Source organism: Phalacrocorax carbo, chromosome 21 (assembly GCF_963921805.1).
Source record: "Phalacrocorax carbo chromosome 21, bPhaCar2.1, whole genome shotgun sequence".
In the NCBI taxonomy this organism is placed as follows: domain Eukaryota; kingdom Metazoa; phylum Chordata; class Aves; order Suliformes; family Phalacrocoracidae; genus Phalacrocorax; species Phalacrocorax carbo.
Genome location: NC_087533.1, coordinates 6,085,522 through 6,098,717, shown reverse-complemented (window position 1 = coordinate 6,098,717; position 13,196 = coordinate 6,085,522). Strand labels below are relative to the sequence as shown.

Below are 13,196 nucleotides of genomic sequence, written 5' to 3'. Positions count from 1 at the left end.
TCAGTGCCGGAGAAGCACGATCTCCCGGGGCAGCTGCACGGAGACGGCCGGGGGCTCAGCAGATGCAGAGCAGTTGCAAAGCCCCAAAGAGGAGCCAAGCTGGCGAGGATCACCCAGTCCCACACCATCCAAAGTGCAGCCCCCAGCATTTGCCCTGGTGATGGTGCCACTGCCAGAGGACAGACCCAGGGCTCTGGCTCCCTGTGAGGGCTGGCTCATGGTGTGCAAGGAACATGGGCTTGGCCACCCTCTGCAGGGAGCAGCACAGGAGTGGTGGGGAAGGCTGTGGAGCCGTGCAGCGCTCCCCTTGTGCCCTACCCTGGGGGCCCAACGCTCGCTCTGTGCGGGGCAGATGGACAAGGACAGCTGGGGGAGTGAGCGCTCCTGGGGAAACCTTAGCCAGCTGAGGGCCACTGCCAAGGTGCACGGGGAAGGAGCCCTCTGCCCAGGGCTGGCCTGTCACTTGGCTTTCCAGGGGTACAGGCTCCCCACAGCCTGGAGCAGGTGCAGCCCTGGGACGGCGTGCAAATAGCCACGTACTGCCCCCTCACTCATACACGCACAGCCGGGCCAGGCTGGTCACGTATGCGTCCCAGGCTCCTCTCCCACCCCTGGTGCACTGCTGCCCGGATGCAAGGGGCAGGCTTTGGGGCTGGGGCTGGGTGGGGTGAGAGCTGATGGGGCAGCAGGGGGAAGCTGGGAGCCCAGGGACGGCTATTTATAAACCAGCCTTTTTCTTTGGAAGGCTTCCGAGTTCATCTCCCGCCAGCACCGGCCGGAAAAAGGCCCTCTTATGTCAATGCCAGATGGGCTGGGGCTGGGCGCTCACCCGCACAATGGGGCAGATTATGCGCCTGGCTGGTGGGGTCCAGCAGCGGGATGCCCGGGAGGAGCAGCTGCCGCCAGCGCCCACGCAGCAGCCCTGTGGCATGGGTTGCTGGGCCGAGAGTGAGGCAGGTGGGGGTCTTGACCGTGCTCATTTGTCACCCCTGCTAATGCCACAACTCTTGGGCCATGGCTCCCCAGAGGAACAAGGAGGAGGAACACCCCTGCCCTGTGCTCCACGTCACCCAGCTTTCCTGGCTTGCTGCAGTGTTGCTGAGCAGCGTGCTCCCTGCTGCCAAGGAAGGAAGGAGAAGCCAGCATAGGGACCCAGCATCAGCCCCTGTGCTTGCTTGCAGCCCCAGGCAGTGAAGTCTTTGTCCCAGATTTGTATGCAGGGCTTGAGACTTCCCCAGGACAGCTTATTAGGAGCAACTGCAAGAAAACATAATAAGAGATTATCCCCAGACAGGTGTCGAGGCCAACACCAGCTTTCAAGGAGCCCCTCTTGCACCCATGGGCTCTGGAGGATCCCTTTGGAGTGCTTTGGGGAAGGCTTCCCACTGCTGTGAGGGCACATGGCATAGCTGTGAGGGTAGATAAGGGCTGCCTGGGAGAAGGCAGCAAGCAGGGCATACCACTGGCCTTGCACTCTGCTCGGCCCCACAGCATCAGGGAAATGCCGGAGCACCGGGGCCCAGGGGAACTGTGGGGCTGGCTGGGCCGAGCAGGGATTTCTTGTCACACGACTTTCTCATGGAAGAGGATTTGCTTTTCCCAGGGCCGTCTGGCCAGGCTCCAGGAGGATAAAGATATCCCGGATCCTTTCAGGGAAGCCACACGGCCCGCCAGAAACACAGTCAGCAGCCCTCGTGCTCCCACACTTCCACCACTCTGCAGGGCAAACAAAGGCAGAGAAGGTGTCCCCTGCTATTGACAGGTGGGGATATGGGTGCCCTCCAGCTCCCAAGCCGTCCCACCGGCTCTCCCTGGCAGCTGTGCACCATGCAGGGCGGATGCTGGCTATCATTCCCTGCCAGCTGGGATGGATGCAGTGGGGGATACCATCACCTGTGCTTCCAAGGTTAGGCAAAGGCCAGAGGAAGAGTGAGACACATCATCCTGCAGCTGAGCCCAAGTGGGGACGGGGGACTTTCCTGGAGTGGATGCACTGGAATGAGCTATTGTTCCAGCCTCGCCTACGAGCACGGTGTGGAGGTGCCTGCTACCATGCTGAGGCATCTGGCCTGCCCTTGGCAAGGGCATCGTGAAAGGACCTGAGGTAAGGCTGCTGGCAGTGCCCAGGAGAACAGTGCTGGCTGGATTCTCCCAGGCACTGGGGCTGCCACACGGTGCGGGGGTCCACAGGCAAGGGCACCCTGGGGATGGTCCTAGTTGCCTGGCCAGCCATGAGTGTGCTGGGAGTGCTGACGTGATGCTAGCAGGACCCCCACCCCAGAAACACCCTTCCTGCCTCAGGACAGCAACAGGGCAGGATGTGCCCATGCAGCAAGGGCCTAGGGAGGCAGGGGAAGATATTAGGGCTGGGGAAGCTGCCCTGCAGAGGCAGGCGTGGAGGGAGCTGTGGTGGTCTCCAGCACCGCCTCCCAAATCCAAGGCTGCAGACTGTGCTGCCAGCCATTTGTCTGCCTCGTTTTTCCTGTACTTGTGCTACCCGCAGCCTCTTCCCAGCCAGTCTGCTGTAACCTGTGATGCGAGGCAGCTCCAGTGCTTCTAGCCTGGCCTCAGGCTCCGCAGTCTGGACCCCAGAGCACAGGGTCCTGATCCCCCTAAGCACGTTAGGCTTCAGAAAGCTCCTCAAGGACCGTGACATCCGGCCCTGGTGTTGCTCCCCCACTCCCTCTGCTTCCAGCTAAAGCTGCAAGGACACAGCATCTATTAGAGCTGAGGCATCTATAGAGCTGGCCTCCTCTGGCTACTCCATTTCCCTGAAATGCAGGGCAGCTGCCCGGCTGTGGTGAGCTCAGCACCGGCAATTCAGCTCAGAGGCATGATGCAGCAGCAGCCCTGCAGCCAGGCTTGGTACCAGCACAGCCGGTGTGCTGTACAGCCCCTGGCTGGCAGTACATCTTCAGGCAGGGCTGTATGCAGGGCAGGCAGGTAGGCAGGCGGGGGTGCACACACATCCCGGGCTCCTGCAACCTCAGGGTGGGCTTTGGTGACCCGGTTAGCACCAGCGCAATCCGGTTGATGGCAGACCCCTGTCTACCCTGTGCCAAACGAGCACTGAGAGGCTGATGAGGGAGGGGCTCACAAGTGGGCCCCATCCTGTCCTGCTGCTGGCAGCTGTCATGGGCACAGCTGGGAGCATGTTGGCATTGCGCCCAGACCTCCAGCAAGTGCAGGGACAGCTGGGGGGACTTTCCTTGCAAGGAGGAGTCCTGGCCATGGCCCAGCTGCCAGGCACCCTTGCAGGGACTTGTGTCTGTGCCCCAGGGCCCCAGGAAGGTGTTTTCCATCCCTACACCCCAGCCTCACAGCCCCTCCGCCAGAAGACCTGCTCTACTCTGCTCCAGCCAAATTGGTGTTCCAACCTGAGCTGATCACCCAGGTGCTCCCAGCCCCCTGCACCCCTCCTTGCTCTGTGCTGGGGTGCCTGAGCCCTGCACCTCTCTCTACCAGGTCCGGACGCTGCAGAGCTGGACGTGCTACAGCAGTGGAGAGCAGGCACAGGCTCCTCTCTGCCCCTCTCTGCAATGACAAAGAAGCCCTGCCACAGAGCCATGACCTCTAAAACCCTGCAGTCTCTGCACCCCTCCGGCCCTGCAGTGGGGAGCCCACCGGGACATGGTGCCCCAGGCATGGCAGGGGCCCCAGACAGGCGCCAGGAGCAGGGAAGGAGAGGCAGGTGCATGGCTGGAGACATGGAAGAAGTGGAACATGCCCAGCCCTTGGCTCAGTTCTTTCTTTCCTTCTCCTGTTTGGTAAAGCAATGAGAAATCCAAACATTACCATAAATGCTGAAAGCATCCTGGCTCCATCACATGGGCGCAGGCACACATGCTGCAGGGGGAATCCAAGCACCAGCTGCAAGGGAGCCCACAGGCCAAACTAGCCAGTCAGGGAGGGGATGGCGCTGGCAGGGAGCCAGCTGGCAGGACAAAGCCCAGGCAGGGACAGACAGACACAGATCTGCCATCCTGGCAGCTCAGCCAGTGCTGCGGCTCGAGGAGAGCTGGATGGCACCAAGCAGCAGCATCCCATAGTGTGCCAGGACATGCCCCCTGGCGCCGCCCCTGCCCCAGATCAGGGTGTTACAGGGAGGGGGGAACAGGGAAGGGGCAGGTGGCTGCAGGAAGGGTGAGCTGCGGAACAAACTCTACAACTCAAAGAATTATAAAGCAGGTATGTTTATTTCGGCGCCGGGTGCGTGGGGGATCGATCTTCCAAAGGCATGCACGCCCCTTGTTTCAATATTCATCCCCTGATACTGTTTTTGCGACTGATTACATCATTATGGTAATGGTTTCCCAGAATTAATTTACATTTCTCCCCACTCTTAATTCTTCTGCCTGCGCACGGGTGGAATCTTTGGGTGGTCTCTCTGGTGGTCGTGGTGATGTGAAGGCTCTGAGTCTTCCTCCCCTTGCCCTTTTCACTTTTCGTAGACTTAACCTGCAAAGCTGGTTCTGTCTGGTTTCACAGAATCACAGACTCACAGGTTGGAAGTGACCTCAGGGATCATCTACTCCAACCTTTCTGGGAAGAGCCCAGCCTAGACAAGATGGCCCAGCACCCTGTCCAGACGACTCCTGAAGGTGTCCAACGTGGCCGAGCCAACCCCTTCCCTGGGGAGATTATTCCAATGGTGACTGTCCTCACTGTGAAAAATTTCCCTCTCGTGTCCAGTCGGAATCTCCCCAAGAGCAACTTGTGTCCATCCCCCCTTGTCCTCTCCATGGGACTCCGTGTAAAAAGGGAGTCTCCATCTTCTTTGTAGCTGCCCCTTAAGTACTGGCACATGGTGATGAGATCCCCTCTGAGCCTCCTTTTCTCAAGGCCAAACAAACCCAGCTCTCCCAGCCTGCCCTCGTATGGCAGCTTCCCAGTCCTGTGATCATCCTGGTGGCCCTTCTCTGGACCCCTTCCAGCCTGTCCTCATCCTTTTTGTATAGCGGGGACCAGAACTGGACACAGCACTCCAGGTGTGGCCTGACAAGCGCTGAGTAGAGCGGGATGATGACTTCTTTCTCTCTGCTGGCGATGCCCTTTTTGATGCAACCCAGCATCCTGTTGGCCTTCCTGGCCGCAGCAGCCACTGTTCGCTCATGTTGAGCTCCCTGTCCACCAGGACCCCCAGGTCCCTTCCCACAGAGCTGCTCTCCAGCCAGGTGGATCCCAGTCTGTGCTGCGCTCCTGGATTATGTTTTCCCAGGTGCAAGACCTTACACTTGTCCTTGAACTTCATAAGGTTCTTGCTGGCCCACTCTTCCAGCCTATCCAGATCTCCCTGCAGAGCAGCTCTCCCTTCTGGAGTGTCTACTTCCCCACTCAATTTGGTGTCATCAGCAAACTTCATCAGGATTCACTTGATCCCGTTACCCAGATCACTTATAAAGATCTTGAATAACATTGGGCCCAATATTGATCCCTGGGGGACTCCACTTATGACAGGTCACCACTTGGAAAAGGAGCTATTTACCACCACCCTTTGGGTGCGGCCTGTCAGCCAGTTCCCCACCCACTGCACAGACTACTTCTCTAGGCCATAACGCATCAATTTCTCCAGGAGGAGCCTGCAGTATCAAAGGCCTTGGAGAAGTCCAGGTAGACAATGTCCACTGCCTGCCCCATGTCAACCAGGCAAGTCACTTTGTCATAGAAGGCCACCAGGTTAGTCAAGCACAATCTGCCCTTAGTGAGGCCATGTTGGCTTTTCCCAATCACGTGCTTCATTTGACTTGTGATGGCCCCCAGGAGGATTCATTCCATAACTTTCCCAGGGATTGAAGTAAGGCTGACGGGCCTATAGTTACCCAGATCCTCCCTCGATCCCTTCTTGTAGATAAGGGTAACATTTGCCGTCCTCCAGTCCTCTGGGACATCCCCCATTCTCCATTACTTCTCGAAGATTATGGAGAGTGGCCTCGCGATAATGTCAGCCAGCTCTCTCAACACCCTCGGGTGGATGGCATCAGGGCCCATTAATTTGTGGGGGTCAAGCTCCTCTAGTGATTCATATACCAACTCTTCCTTCACTGATGGTGGGTCAGTGTTTGGTTCAATCGGCAATTTTGTTCCCAAAGCCTGGGACCCGACAGTGCTGGTAAAGACAGAGGTGAAGAAAGTGTTGAGGACCTCTGCCTTTTCAGCATCATTGGTGATTGATTCTCCTTTTCCATTTACCAGTGGGCCTATGTTTTCCTTCTTTTTCTGCTTATGGCTGACATGTCTCAAGAAACCTTTCTTGTTATTTTTCACGACTACAGCCAGTTTCAATTTGAGTTTGGCTTTAGCTTTTCTAACTGTACCTCTGCACACTCTGGCAATGCCCTTGTAGTTCTCGACAGATAATCCTCCACTTCTCCATCTCTGGTATGCTTCCCTTTTGGATTTGAGTAGACCCAGGAGGTCATGGTTGAGCCATGGGGGCCTCTTGCTCCGCTTACTTCCCTTTCCTTTGCAGGGAAGTTTGGTTTTGTGCTTCCAATAGAGAGTTCTTGAAGAATTCCCAGCTCTCACTAGCTCCTTTGTCTTCCATGGAAGCTTCCCATGGAATCCCTCCCAGTTGAGCCCTGAGTGAACTGAAGTTTGCTCTTCTAAAATCCAGAACCCTTGTCTTAGAGCTGACCTTCAGCACTCTCAGCTGGCCTCATAATGTGTTTTTCCTTTTCACTTCCTCTTACCTCTTGTGCACACCAGGGGATTCCTTCATCATTCTGGGTTTCTGATTCCTATCTAACCTTAGCACATTTGTAGGTGTTGTATAAGTCACTCTTGCTGTCATGTTTCCAAGTCACATCAAATTACAATTAGAGGACTATGTTATCTTACAATACAAAGCACATGATACACCTACGTTTCTGAACACTCTGACTCAGGGAACCCCAGCATCCTGTTCCCTCAGGGCTCCCCCCTTGCGGCCCGGGGGTACAGTGCTTCTCTCTTTGGCCCTGCGTTGGCTGGTGCCTCCCATAGCTGCAGATGTCTTTGCCATGGGTCATCCACTCTGCTCACTCTCCCCTTCCTTAAAAAGCCTTGGGCTCCAGGACTGGATTTTCCTAAGCTTGTCATCACCGTCAGGGCTGGACCATCTCCTGAGACATGGCAGAACAAAGGCCAGAGATTCTGGCAGCCCTACGCCCTGCCCAGGAGGCATCAGGGAGGGCAGGAGCTGCTCTAGGCCTGTAACCTTGAGCCAGGCTACAGCCATGGGTTTATTCTAGGATCTTCTGCAGGAAACTGCTTGGTGGGGCGAGAGCAGCACTGCCCTGGGTTGACCCTGTCCCAAACACTCCTGCCCCAGGGACTCCACTAGTGAACGCAAACCATCCCCCGTGCCAGGGCTGAGGCTGTCACAAATTCATCACATGCATGGCCCCAGGGACCCTGTGGGTGGTAGGTCCCTTCACAGGGCGCTGCTAGGAAGCGGTGCGAGGGGGCCGCTCTTATGTCCCGGCCGCCCCGGGTCCGGGTCCGGGTCCGGGTCCTGGACCCCCCGCCCCACCGGAGTTAAACAAGCGCCGTTAGCCCTTTAAATCCGCGCCCCCAGCGGCCGCGCCCCCGCCGCGTCCTCCGAACCGCCCAATGGGCGGTGGGGAGGGGGGCGGCCCTCGCCTCCGATTGGCCCGGCGGGGCGCGGCGGCCGGAGCGAAGATGGCGGCGCCCAGCGGCGGGGGTCCCGGGGCGCGCGGCGGCTGAGGGCGGCCCGGGCCCGCCGCCATGGACCTGCTGCTGGCGCTGCTCCGCGCCCTGAGGGTGGCCGCGGACCTGCTGGTGCTGGTGCTGGACGTCAACTTCTTCCTGGTGTCTTCGCTGGTGTCGGCGCTGCTCTGGCTACTGGCCGCGGCCTGCAGCCTCCCCGCCGCGGCGCTGGCCTGCTGGGACGGGCTGCTCCTCTCGCTGGCCTCCCTGGCCCGGGCGGCCTGCTGCCTGGCGCTGGGCGGCCTGCAGGCGCTGGGCGGCCTGCTGCGGGGGTGCTGCTGCGGGCTGGAGGGGCTGAAGGCGGCCGGGCACCTCCTCTCGCACCTGGGGCTGCGGGGCAGGGAGCTGCTACAGCGCGGGCTCTGGGGCCTGCTGGGCGGCGGCCAGGCCCTGGCCAGGCAGGTCTGCGAGGTGCTGGCCATCGGCACCAGCCTGCTGGCCTACCTTGTCAACAGCCTGGTCAACGTCTGCCTCATCGGCACGCAGAACCTCTTCACCCTGGTGGTGGCCCTGTGGGACTCCGTCGCCGGCCCCTTCCTTAGAGTCACTGACCTGCTGGCTGCTTTCCTTGCGCACGTGTCCAGCGGCGCCATCGCTGTGGCCATCCTGCTGTGGTCACCCTGCCGGTTGGCCTTCGAGCTCCTGGCCTCCATTGTCGAGCTCTTCATCAACATCTTCTTCCTGCATATCTATGGCCTGGGCTTGCTTCTCCTCATTATTGTTGTCAGCGCCTTTGTCTTCAACCCCGGACTGCTGTGGACACTGACAGGCTACGTGGTGGGCTACTTCAACATGCTGCCTTCCTACCACCGCCTGCAGCAGGATGTGTGGCGGCTCTATCAGGTGGCTGTCCTGACGCTGGGTATGGCCATGACCTCCCAGGCCTGGCGCAGGTTGGTGGACTGGAGCCTGCAGGTGACCAACTGGAGCCAAGGAGGCAGAACGATGAACCGGGAAAGCAACCAGCGTGGGGCAGCTGCGTCTGTGCCAAGACCAGCGGCCCCTGGCAGGCTGACCCTGGCAGGGGTTGGCCAGCTGCCAGCCGAGCACGTGGACCAGCTGGAGGCAGAGCAGGTACCACAAGCACGTCCTGCTCTGAGTCGAAGTGCCGTGGCAGGACAGCGTTTCCAGCTGCCCAGGGAGGAACCGAGCACCTCCTGGGGGAAAGGTCTGAGGAGGCAGCAGCTGAATGCAGCAGCTGGGGATGGTGAAGGCACTCCAGACAATGACCCCTGGGTGCTCCTGAAAGAACAAGAGGAACGCAAGAAATGTGTCATCTGTCAAGACCAAACCAAGACAGTCCTGCTTCTGCCCTGCAGGCACCTGTGCCTGTGTCAGGAGTGCACAGAAGTCCTCCTGCAGCAGGCCATCTACCAGCGCAACTGCCCACTGTGCCGCCAGATGATCCTCCAGACGCTCAATGTGTACTTGTGAACCCAAGGCGGGCAAGTGGCTTGGATCATTTTCCCAGGAGATCAAGGGCACCCCTCTCTCTGTCTCTTGCTGGGAAGTAGAACTTCCCAGGGCTGCCTCGAGCAGCTTCCAAAGAATTATGATGGTGCTGAAAGGTCAAAAGAATGCAGGGGGTGTCTGCTAGCCATATTTGCTATGTAACTAGATTGTAGCTCTTGCTAGCAAGCACAATAACTGATCTCTGCAGCAGGCTGAAAGAGTAAAGTTTTTTTTGTTGACAACTTTTGCTGTTTCAGAGCCTGTTGCCTCAAGCCTGCAGCCTCAAGCCTGCAGCAGTCTGAGATCCAAAACAGAGCACAGAAAGATGCTCTGGTCCCTCTTAGCCAAAGCTGGTGGAAAGGTCAAAAGCTATGCCCTCCTGGGAATCACAAGGGCTAGCACAATGCAAGGGAGGGTTCTTCCCTAGACCTGCCCAGAAAACTACCTGGCAGACTGTATTCATGCCTCTGTTTCCTCCTCTGACCGTCTAAGTGGGGCAGCTCCTTGGGAAGGGAGAAGTGTGCCCCTTTTGCAAAGCCCTAGTAGAGCAATGAGCACACTCGAGCTTTTTAAGCTTTGCTGAGTCTGCCTCTCAGCTGGAGAAGAGCACTGTTTCTGGGGTACTTCATTATCCCAGCCACAGTGGTTTTGGTTTTTGAGCTTCCTGTTCCCTTAACCAGGACGAGGAGCTGAGATGAACGCAGGCTCCCTGCAGAGCTCAGTGTTGCTGCCACTTCCACGCATTACCTATGCAAGACTAGCAAGTGCACATCAGGCTACTGACATGAGGAGGCTGGAGGGAGTTACTCTTTCTGCAGGGGTGGTGCTGCTGCTTGGGAAACCTGAGGGGCGGCTGGCCAGTCAGGGCTCACAGCCCTGGCGGCAGCAGCAGCATATCTGAGCCAATGCTGTCAAGTTCTTTCTAGATAATACACATTTTCTTCAGGCTCAGAGTGCCATGGAACTGGGTGATTCATACCAGTGCTTGCTTGCTGCTTCTCAGGCTGGACTGGCTAGAAGGAGTAACTCTTTGGGAAGAGAGGACACCCCAAAGTTTCTGGGAGCCCACCTAGACATTCCAACTCCAGGCGTAAGTTCTGTATATCCGTGCTGGGGATCTGCAGCTCTGTGCGTGGAGCAGTACCAGAACCATGGCTATCTTTGATTAGGGCAGGGTTATGCTGCTGTTCTGTCTTACTGTCTGTCAGAAATGTAGCTAGTTTTATTAAAAGCATCCCCTGAAGTCTATCAAGGGCATCCAATCCTGGCTGGGAAGGCCTGAGATGGCTCATGCCAGCTTGGTCAACCAGAACCATTCCAAAAAATTGCTGGGCTACAAGACGGCCTTGCACTAAAAAGCTTTTTCTTTTCCAGCTGCTTACCTGGGGTCAGCCGCGTGCCACGGCCAGTTTTGGCTAGAGCCAGATAGGAAAGAGTCTTGACTCCTGAACTGCAAGCCAAGAGCCTGAAGGTGGCTGGCATGGTCTTCCTTTTCCATTCTCCTTGATTAGTGACTTAAGCCAAAACAGAGGCAGCAGAGAGGCCCAGCCATGCCGGGAGACACCTCTCTGCTGTAAACCTGAGCTGTGGCAAGATACTATCTTGTAGAGTGGTTGTGCAGGGTACTGCGGGGGCTGGTTTCCCCCCATGTTTGCTGGGGGCTGGAGGGACTCCCTGGGCCAAGGTGGACTCCTGAGCACTAATGGGTGTTAGAAGGGCCTGGCACACAGCTGTCAGCTGCTTCCACATCCCTTTGAAGATACGCATAACTCCCTGCCCAAGCCCTGTTGCTCAGCCTCTTGTCCCTGTGCCTCCCCAGACACATACCACCCATGTTAATATTTGCTCTCCCCAGCCACCTCTCCTGTGGCTGCAGCCAGTGACACTTGCAGTTGAGTAGCCAAGGCCTTGCCAGAGCAGTGAGTGCAGCCTCACAGGCTCTGTTCACCAGGGTCCAGCTCATCCCAGGCACCTGCAGAGGTCCTCCTGCAAGAGGAGAAAGGGAGCGGCACCCTTCCCTGGACTTGCCTCTGGAGACACCTGGGAGTGTGGCCCAGCTCCTGGCTGCAGGCAGTGGTGTTTGGTCAGGAGCAGCTCATGGATCTTGGGGTGCAATATTTCCTACATGAATTATGGGGGGGGGGGAAGGACACCTACCCAGGACTGCAGTTTCCCCCCTCAACCCATTTTTCTTTTTAGCAGTCACGCTTATTTTAGGGCCTGTTTGTTTGCTGCCTGTTTATAAAAAAAAAGCTTTGCCTTAAGTTTAACTCTTTGCACTATGGACTAGTTACTGAGCAGATTAAAGTCTCCTTTACCAAAAGCTGCTTGCTGCCTCATTCTTGGGAAGTGTTTTCTCGGGGCGGGGGGATGGAGTCTGCTCACCCCAGGGCTCCAGGAGAAGCCCATCACTCCCCACCAAGGGTCAGAGCTGGACAGCCAACACCACCAGCAAGCTTGGGGTACTTGCACCCAGAAAGGCATCGCTGTGGGATACCCCGGAGCCAGGCTGCTACACAGGAAAAGCCTGGCACCTAGGAGATAAATCTACACCTGAAGACATGGTGGGTGGCCTTTCCAGGGCTGGCATCCCCCAGCCCCTGCTCTGCTAACCCACACCAAGAGGAGGTGGTTGTGGTTATGCCTGTGCAAGGGGACAGAGAGTGCAGCTTGCAAGGCACCAGTGCTAATGCCTGCATCTTGCCTGGAGATGTGCCTGGTGCTGCTGCCTCTTCTGGACCCAGAAGCAGGAGGAGCAGCTGGGGTAGCTCTTGCTGGTAAGGGCTCAGGACTGGTGGGCATCTTCACTTCTAATTCAGGTCATTGAACTGTTCAGCAAGGAGGGAAGCAACGTCTGCTTTGCAGAGGGACTTGTACACACAGCTTCATCTCTTTTTCATGAGCAGTTCCTCTACTGGAGCAAAGGGATTCACGCTCAGGTTCTCCAGAGCTGGAGCTCCTCCGGGCCTGAGCAGCCCAAAGCAGAGGGGCTGGGATTTCCCAGACTGGCAGGAACATGCACAGGGATGTGTAATCCCTGCTCCTGTGTGTCCTTGGCACCTCATTGTCCTGCTGCTTGTGATGGAGGGTGTTGGTGAGCCTGACTGTCCCAGGGATGGAGGCAGGACCCAAGGAGCTGTGGAGGAGCAGGCAGCACAGGGCTCAGCCTTGCCTTGCAGAGAGGCCGTGGCAGGCTCAGCCATGCTGGGCTACTGGTGAGCAGATCCATTCACTGCACAATGAGTTACTCCCTGGCCATGATCTGAGCTCTTGGCAGGTTGCTGTGTGCTTTTAAGCACCCTCTGCTTCTCCAGCATCCTTGTAAATTGTTTGGAAAAATGCTTCAGGACCCTGATAGGCAGAGACCCCAGGAGTTCTGGCTCACCCTGCCCTGAACTCACCTGCCTTGGCAGGGCCATGCCAGTAAACTAGCTAATTTTAACCAGAATCCTCTCATGCCCTGGCTGAAAACCACAATGGGGAGAGGGGGACTGCTAGGAGGCCAGAAAAAGATAGACATCTGCTGCAGGAGCGTAGCTCTGCCAAGCACAGTGCAGTCAAGAGAAGGTGGGCCATGCTGGCAGCCTGCCTGAGCCCTGTAGGGTTCTGGCTGCAGATGAGTGACAACTAGGGAAACTGAGGCACTGCTCAGCCTTCCTTTCTTACTCCCGCAGTGTGTGAGCTGAGGCAGACTGGGCACCAAGGGAGGTGGCAGAGCTGCCCCAGGGCAGGAAGACTGGGCCAGCAGGGGAACAACTGCCATCCCCTACACAAGCAGGGTCCTCTCAGCCCGCCACCCCATCAGCCAGCCCCAGCAGGAGACAGAGAGGGTGTTCAGCTGTCTCAGCCCAGTGTGTCCAAGCCTGTCAAGCAAGGACAGGATGTGAGGGACACAACCTTCCCCTGGGAGCCATCCTACATACTTACTTGCTGGCCAAGCAGCAAGCTATTACAGGAGGAAAATGCAACCACCTCCCAGCTGATGGGCAGCACACAAGGCCCCCAAGACTGATGGTCAGCCATGCCAGACCTGCTTA

General features: G+C 57.6%; 2 protein-coding genes across 2 annotated transcripts in view; both read left to right on the top strand.

The window, feature by feature from the left end:
• Positions 1–13,196, top strand: part of CBL (Cbl proto-oncogene) — a 569,152-nt gene that overhangs the window by 75,002 nt on the left and 480,954 nt on the right. The window lies entirely within an intron of this gene.
• RNF26 (ring finger protein 26) lies at positions 6,261–11,482 on the top strand. The gene has a single exon (XM_064470745.1). The coding sequence runs from the start codon at positions 7,726–7,728 to the stop codon at positions 9,139–9,141; it is 1,416 nt and encodes a 471-aa protein (XP_064326815.1). The 5' UTR covers positions 6,261–7,725; the 3' UTR covers positions 9,142–11,482.